The sequence below is a fragment of the Coregonus lavaretus genome, assembly GCF_964263955.1.
Source record: "Coregonus lavaretus genome assembly, chromosome: 12".
In the NCBI taxonomy this organism is placed as follows: domain Eukaryota; kingdom Metazoa; phylum Chordata; class Actinopteri; order Salmoniformes; family Salmonidae; genus Coregonus; species Coregonus lavaretus.
This window is the reverse complement of record NC_139999.1, coordinates 31915062-31923487: the sequence shown is the minus strand read 5'-3', so window position 1 is coordinate 31923487 and position 8426 is coordinate 31915062. Positions and strand designations below refer to the sequence as shown.

Genomic DNA, 8426 nt, shown 5'->3' with positions numbered 1-8426 from the left:
AACGGATTGTCATAGCTAGCCCCCATGCATGAAATGCTGGAGTATGAATCTGCAGGTAGCTAAAGCTAACCAACTACGTTCAATGTTAGCTAGCTAGCATTAGGCTATAACTATCCATTTGCATTGCTTTCTGGTTTATTAATTACATTTGGATGGTGTATCAATAAACCCAGTCACTAAAAAGATAAAGGCATCTGTCCTAACTCAGTTGCCGGAGAGGAAGGAAACCGCTCAGGGATTTCACCATGAGGCCAATGGTGACTTTAAAACAGTTAGAGTTTAATGGATGTGATGGGAGAAAACTGAGGATGGATTAACAACATTGTAGTTACCCCACAATACTAACCTAATTGACAGAGTGAAAAGAAGGAAGCATGTACAGAATACAAATATTCCAAAACATGCATCCTGTTTGCAACAAGGCACTAAAGTATTACTGCAAAAAAGTGGCAAAGCAATTGACTTTTTGTCCTGAATACAAAGTGTTATGTTCGGGGCAAATCCAATCCAATACATTACTGAGTACCACTCTCCATGGCTGCATCACGTTATGGGTATGCTTGTAATCGTTAAGGACTGGGGAGTTTTCCAGGATAAAAAGAGAAACGGAATGGAGCTAAGCACAGGCAAAATACTAGAGGAAAACCTGGTTCAGTCTGCTTTCCACCAGACACTGGGAGACAAATTCACCTTTCAGCAGGACAATAACCTAGGTCAAATCTACACTGGAGTTGCTTACCAAGAAAACAGTGAATGTTCCTGAGTGGCAGAGTTACAGTTTTGACTTAAATCTACGGCAAGACCTGAAAATGACTGTCTAGCAATGATCAACAACCAATTTGATAGAGCTTGAAGAGTTTTGAAATGAATAAATGGGCAAATGTTGCACAACCCAGGTGTGGAAAGCTTAGAGACTTACCCATAAAGACTCACAGCTGTTATCACTGCCAAATGTGCATCTACAAAGTATTGACTCAGGGGTGTGAACACTTGTGTAAATTAGATATTTATGTATTTAATTTTCAATACATTTACAAACATTTCTAAAAACATTTACACTTTGTCATTATTTTGAATTCAGGCTGTAGCGGTATAAATACTTTCTGAAGGCACTGTATGTACTCCAGATACAGAGGCCAGCCTTTACACTGTAATCTTTCCATCATTACTGTAACATGGTTGACGCACCTTTATTTTGTGCAAGCATTTACTCACCTATCGTTGAAAAAAGTATTGAAAATAGTGATCGTTACTTTCACCTCGAAACGGAGAACAGCGTACCCAGCTTTATTTTACCACTATATATACACTACCAATAAAAAGTTTGGACACACCTACTCACTCAAGGGTTTTTCTTTATTTTTACATTGTAGAATAATAGTGAAGACATCAAAACTACGAAATAACACATATGGAATCATGTAGTAACCAAAAGTGTTAAACAAATAGCCACCCTTTGCCTTGATGACAGCTTTGCACACTCTTGGAATTATCTCAACCAGCTTCATGAGGTAGTCACCTGGAATGCATTTCATTAACAGGTGTGCCTTCTTAAAAGTTACATTGTGGAATTTTTTTTCCTTCTTAATGCGTTTGAGCCAATCAGTTGTGTTGTGACAAGGTACAGAAGATAACCCTATTGGTAAAAGACCAAGTCCATATTATGGCAAGAACAGCTCAAATAAGCAAAGAGAAATGACAGTCCATCATTACTTTAAGACATGAAGGTCAGTCAATTTCAAGAACTTTGAACATTTCTTCAAGTGCAGTCACAAAAACCATCAAGCGCTATGATGAAACTGGCTCTCATGAGGACCACCACAGGAATGGAAGATCCAGAGTTACCTCTGCTGCAGAGGACAAGTTCATTAGCGTTACCAGCCTCAGAAATTGCAGCCCAAATAAATGCTTCACAGAGTTCAAGTCACAGACACATCTCAACATCAACTGTTCAGAGAGGACTGTGTGAAACAGGCCTTCATGGTCGAATTGCTGCAAAGAAACCACTACTAAAGGACACCGATAAGAAGAAGAGGACATTAGATCAGTGGAAATGTGTCATTTGGTCTGGAGTCCAAATTTGAGATTTTTAGTTCCAACCGCCGTGTCTTTGTGAGACGCAGTGTGGGTGAACGGATGATCTCCGCATGTGTATTTCCCACCGTGAAGCATGGAGGAGGAGGTGTTATGGTGTGGGGGTGCTTTGCTTGTGACACGGTGTGTGATTAATTTAGAATTCAAGGCAAACTTAACCAACATGTCTACCACAGCATTCTGCAGCGATACGCCATCCCATCTGGTTTGGGCTTAGTGGGACTATCATTTGTTTTTCCACAGGACAATGACCCAACACAGCTCCAGGCTGTGTAAGGGCTATTTTACCAAGAAGGAGAGTGATGGAGTGCTGCATCAGATGACTGGCCTCCACAATCCGCCGACCTCAACCCAATTGAGATGGTTTGGGATGAGTCGGACGGCAGACTGAAGGAAAAGCAGCCAACAAGTGCTGAGCATATGTGGGAACTCCTTCAAGGCTGTTGGAAAAGCTTTCCAAGTGAAGCTGGTTGCGAGAATGCCAAGAGTGTGCAAAGCTGTCATCAAGGCAAAGGGTGGCTATTTGAAGAATCTCAAATATAAAATATATACTTTTTGGGTTACTACATGATTCCATGTGTTATTTCATAGTTTTGATGTCTTCACTATTATTCTACAATGTAGAAAATAGTAAAAATAAAGAAAAACCCTTGAATGAGTAGGTGTGTCCAAACTTTTGACTGGTACTGTGTGTGGGTGTGTGTATATATATATATATATCTCACTGTTCTCATCCTCTAGCTACTGCTGCAGAGGTCAGGGCTGCGGTCAGTGCGTTTTTACATTCTTGAACGTTCAATTGAATGGAAACAGTGCTGTACTGAAAGACCAGTATTAAAATGGGGAGGGGTTGGGTTGTGGGTTGTCAGCATGGCCACTGCCCTTTAAATACGCCTCTCGTTGCTTCAAGCCACACCTCACCACACCCACCAAACGTAGCTCAAAGTCTGTTCAAGAACATACAAGAAAGTTTTGGGGAAACATGTCGTTCAGTACAAACCGCTCCACAACGTAGCAAACGTTCAAGTGATCCTAACGCACCTCAGGACTGAACCATCGTCTTGTGGGGGTCAAAGACGTATCGCTTGAATCGGAGGTTGATGTTGATTGGCTGAGTGTCCATCTTGGCCTCTTCCTCTTTGGTTGGTTCCCCCTTAGCCCCACCCTTTCCTTTCTTCTTGGAGGTGGAGGAGAGGAGCTGCTTAGTCTCTAGACTGAGACCCTCTGAAGAGAGGAAAGAGGGAATGGGGAAGAGAGGGAGAGATAAAGAGAAATCGTATGAGCATTAGAACTGCTGTTGGTTTATGCAAGTCACTTTTCCCCCTTAAAAAAAAAATTTAAGCAGTGGGGAAGTCCCATTCCTCACATAGGTATTAAACAAATACAAAAATAAAAACATTTAAATTATCAAAATTAAACAAAGGATAGGACAGAGGTAGAGAGAAAACATAGAAGACGGAGTGTGCTGAAATAGCAGTGGGCCGGATTCGTACCCATGCTGCAGCGCTATATGTGATCTGGAGGCAATTTAAAAACAGAACTCCACTAGACCTGTTCTGACTGCTCTCCAGTGGTGACTCAGGGTCAACAGTATGTATCTGCTCTTTAGACTGTTGATGACAGAGATGGAGGAGATGGGAGAGAGAACAGATACACTACATGACCAAAAGTACACTAAGCTCATTGAACATCTCATTCCAATATCATGGGCATTAATATGGAGTTGGTCCCCCCTTTGCTGCTATAACAGCCTCCACTCTTCTGGGAAGGCTTTCCACTAGATGTAACATTGCTGCCGGGACTTGCTTCCATTCAGCCACAAGAGCATTAGTGAGGTCGGGCACTGATGTTGGGCGATTAGGCCTGGCTCGCAGTCGGCGTTCAAATCATCCCAAAGGTGTTCGATGGGGTTGAGGTCAGGACTCTGTGCAGGCCATTAAAGTTCTTCCATACCGATCTCGACAAACCATTTCTGTATGGACCTCGCTTTGTGCACGGGGACATTGTCATGCTGAAACAGGAAAGGGTCTTCCCCAAACTTTTGCCACAAAGTTGGAATGTCATTGTATGCTGTAGTGTTAAGATTTCCCTTCACTGGAACTAAGGAGCCTAAATCATGAAAAACAGCCCCAGACCATCATTCCTCCTCCACCAAACTTTTAGTTGGCACTATGCATTCGGGCAGGTAGCGTTCTCCTGGCATCCGCCAAACTCAGATTCGTCCGTCGGACTGCCAGATGGTTGAAGCGTGATTCATCACTCCAGAGAACGCGTTTCCACTGCTCCATAGTCCAATGGCGGCGAGCTTTACACCACTCTAGCCGATGCTTGGCATTGCGCATGCTGATCTTAGGCTTGTGTGCGGCTGCTCGGCCATGGAAACCCATTTCATGAAGCTCCCGACTAACAGTTCTTGTGCTGATGTCGCTTCCAAAGGCAGTTTGGAAAAAAATCTGTAGTGAATGTTGCAACAGAGGACAGACTATTTTTTCACGCTAAGCACTTCAGCGGTCTCATTCTGTGAGCTTGTGTGGCCTACCACTTCGCGGCTGCGCCGTTGTTGCCCCTAGACTTTCACTTCACAATAACAGCACTTACAGTTGACTGGGGCAGTTCTAGCAGAGCAGAAATTTGACGAACAGACTTGTTGGAAAGGTGGTATCCTATGACGGTGCCACGTTGAAAGTCACTGAGCTCTTCAGTAAGGCCATTCCACTGCCAATGTTTGTCTATGGATATTGCATGGCTGTGTACTCAATTTTATACACCTGTCAGCAACGGGTGTGGCTGAAATAGCCGAATGCACTAATTTGAAGTGGTGTCAACATACTTTGTATATATAGTGTAGATCTGTTCTGCTCTACTTAAGAGTAAGAGTGCTGGAGCCACTGTTTCCTGAACTGAACCGCTAGCCTCCTGATCCTGCTTCTGATAGCATGAAGAGTGGAGACAAGGGTCATGGTCACGGTCCTGTCTTATCTGACATTTCCAGTCCAGATTGACCATTCCATCACACATGCAACATTGTCCCACCACAGTCATTGTCTCCTTAACTTATTACATGGTCTTGTCTCACGGTTCCCATTTCACGGTCGTAGAAGAACCATGTCTCTGTCATGGTTCTCTGTGGCGGTCCTGTTCTGGCTGACATTTACACAGGTGTCTGACAGTTCTCAGGCGGTTGGGGACGTGCCGTGGATTCCTATGGGGCATCTTTTCCTGTGTGTGTGTTTGTTGTTCCGCTCACGTGGAACTGAGAAATGTTCCCTGAGCAAACCTCTGCACCGGCTGACCTCGCCTACCCGCGTCACACGGCGCCACCGAGGAGATTGTTATGGTTATGCCAGCATGAGGGTTGTTAGGATTACGAGGATGGATATCTCCGATCTATTCGCTTGGCCTTAGCCCACTTCTTGCTGTCTCTCTCTCTCTCTCTCACACACACACACACACACACACACACACACACACACACACACACACTTAGATAAATAGCAGTAAATACAAACTAGAATGAATCCGTGTGATACAGTGTCTAATAAAAACGGTCAAACACAGTTCAACGTTTGAGTAGAATACAACTAATTTACAAACACACACAGTGAATTATCCTCCTAAAGCCACCTTCACACATTTAGAACAAGTTGTTTTATTGATATAAACCACATAATGAAAACATGTGTTCTATCCAGGCTGACATCACGTACACACCTCATACACAAACCACAGTATTCCCCTCTCTTTCTCTGCTCCTTTCCCTCAATCTTTCCCTCCATCTCTCTCTGGAGAGACAGAATAACTGTCTGGTGCCAGGCTGGTGGCCTTTAGGGGCTTGCAGGGGATGAGTTTGGGGTCAGGGCCAGGGGAGGGCGGATAGCAGGGGGGATTGGACAGTGCTGTCTGTGTGAGAAGGGGGAGGTTGTGGAGAGGTCTGGAGGGCCTTCAAATCTAACTAGCCCTCCTCTTTCCATTTCTCCCTCTCTCTGTGGCTTTCTCGGTCTTTAATCATGTGCCATGAAGGGGTGTGAGGGGAGAAGAAAAGAACAACAAGGGAAAGGGAGCACACACACAACACAAACACACCTGGGGTAGCTAGAGGTCAGAGGAACACACAGCAGCGTCATACTATGAGTGTGTATGAGCAATGAGCATACTGAATGTCCCAAGTGACTAGCCAAGTATGTCAGTGTGTATGTAAGAGCATGTGTGTGGGAGTGTGTATGTAAGAGCATGTGTGTGGGAGTGTGTATGTAAGAGCATGTGTGTGGGAGTGTGTATGTAAGAGCATGTGTGTGGGAGTGTGTATGTAAGAGCATGTGTGTGGGAGTGTGTATGTAAGAGCATGTGTGTGGGAGTGTGTATGTAAGAGCATGTGTGTGGGAGTGTGTATGTAAGAGCATGTGTGTGGGAGTGTGTATGTAAGAGCATGTGTGTGGGAGTGTGTATGTAAGAGCATGTGTGTGGGAGTGTGTATGTAAGAGCATGTGTGTGGGAGTGTGTATGTAAGAGCATGTGTGTGGGAGTGTGTATGTAAGAGCATGTGTGTGGGAGTGTGTATGTAAGAGCATGTGTGTGGGAGTGTGTATGTAAGAGCATGTGTGTGGGAGTGTGTATGTAAGAGCATGTGTGTGGGAGTGTGTATGTAAGAGCATGTGTGTGGGAGTGTGTATGTGTATGTGAATGTGAGTGAGTTGAGAGGATATAGGTAGGGTTCTCTTTCTAAATGTTTTTGTTTTCTCTTCCTGCCCGGCCCGGTGTGGAGCCTAGCTTTGGGTCGGAGGGGAGCGGAGCGACAAGGTAAAATAAACAGGGAGCAGACTTCCCTCGGACACAGAGCTACCCCCAGAGGAATCCTGGGAATGCTGGAGTGGGATTCCCAGCCCACCACTCTAACCACATCATAATAACGAATGCACTGAGACCAGAGTGAGAGATGCAGGAAAAAAAGAGAAGGCCCCTTTCATACTTCGGTTGTACTATAAATATAATTGCATAATTCTGACTAATAAACAAATGGAATATGCTTTGGCAACAAATGAGGTAAGAAATCCAAACGATACAGTCCTTATCTTGACTGTTAATAGAGTATAAAAAGGAGAAACACCATAATGAACGTCGGCCGTGGACAGTAGATCACCTGCTGGGTGTCAACGAACAGTGGCAATTCAACATGTAGAATCGCCAGGAAATTTATAGAAAATGATGGGTGGTATCGGATGGTCTGATGGTATCTGATTGTCAGATGTGATAGGACGCCCATCCGCTGCAATATCTGATGGTAAGATGTGATAGGACACCCATGGGTCCGCTGCTTTTAACCGATTGTCGGCGCAGTCCGTTTCTTCCTTAACAGATTCATACAGCACGTCTACCTTTACCTCCAGCCCCACCACTACTTACCTGGCACCCGGATCTTAAACTTGCCGCTCTGTCCGAAGCCGCCCTCAATGATCCCAGTCTCGCCGGTGGACAGCGTGACCTTTAACCCCACAAACAGCTGCAGGTTGGTCTCCTTCTTGAACAGGTTTCTCCCAATCACAGTGTAGTCATCTGTCACCTGACCAGAGAAGAGGAAGAAGGAGACATGAGGGGCACCAATGACAGATACAAGGAAATAATTTAAGAAAATTGAAAATATAATTAATATGTAATAAACCTAAATAATAGTATTATTAAATGAACAGCTTCCAGTTAATGATGAAAGCAAATAACACAAGTGGAAAATATCCTAAAATTATCCAGCATATCCTTTAATGATTTCTTGAGGCTGACAGTATAAACAGAGAGGTCAGTGGGTGATTTTTATGTTCCTCTCTCTGATTTAACACACACTGGTGCATGACCTTGTGTTACCATGCTGCCACTCTGTCGCCATAGTGGGGGGTGGAGGGGTGGCTGACCCCACCACGACACTGTTCTGTACCCCGTCCCAATCCAACGAGCCACATTCCCCTAGGCCTGCCGCCCGTCTGTCTGTCTGTATCTCCTCTTTCATTCCTCTACACATTTTTCTTCTGTTTGTTGTTTGTATTTTCTCTCCATCACTGAGACTCTCTCAACCGTCACTGATCCGATAAAGAGAGGGCACCGCTCTGTCTCTCTACTTCTCCCCCTCTGTCCCTTCCTTCCCGCTCTCTTTCCTTAACCCTCCCTCCTTCGCTCCCTTTCTCTCTCTGACGTTGGGTTCTGACTGAAGCGTGACCACTGATAAGCTACAGTTGGTACACATGTCAGACACACTGGGACAAAGGCATGACTTAAAGACACAGTCATATCTCAAACATTCAAACATCTCAGGTATGTGTCCTCTTAGAAGACAAAAAAACAAACAG

At 44.5% G+C, this 8426-nt stretch overlaps 1 protein-coding gene across 1 annotated transcript in view; it reads right to left on the bottom strand.

The window, feature by feature from the left end:
* Positions 1-258: 258 nt before the first annotated feature.
* Positions 259-8426, bottom strand: part of LOC311138581 (selenocysteine-specific elongation factor-like) — a 26079-nt gene continuing 17911 nt past the window's right edge. Inside the window, exons 6-7 of the mRNA XM_084173330.1 lie at positions 7495-7651; positions 259-3318 (exon numbers count right to left, since the gene is read on the bottom strand). Coding sequence (XP_084029456.1) covers positions 3137-3318; positions 7495-7651 — 339 coding nt within the window. The 3' untranslated portion in view covers positions 259-3136. The remainder of the gene's footprint in view (positions 3319-7494; positions 7652-8426) is intronic.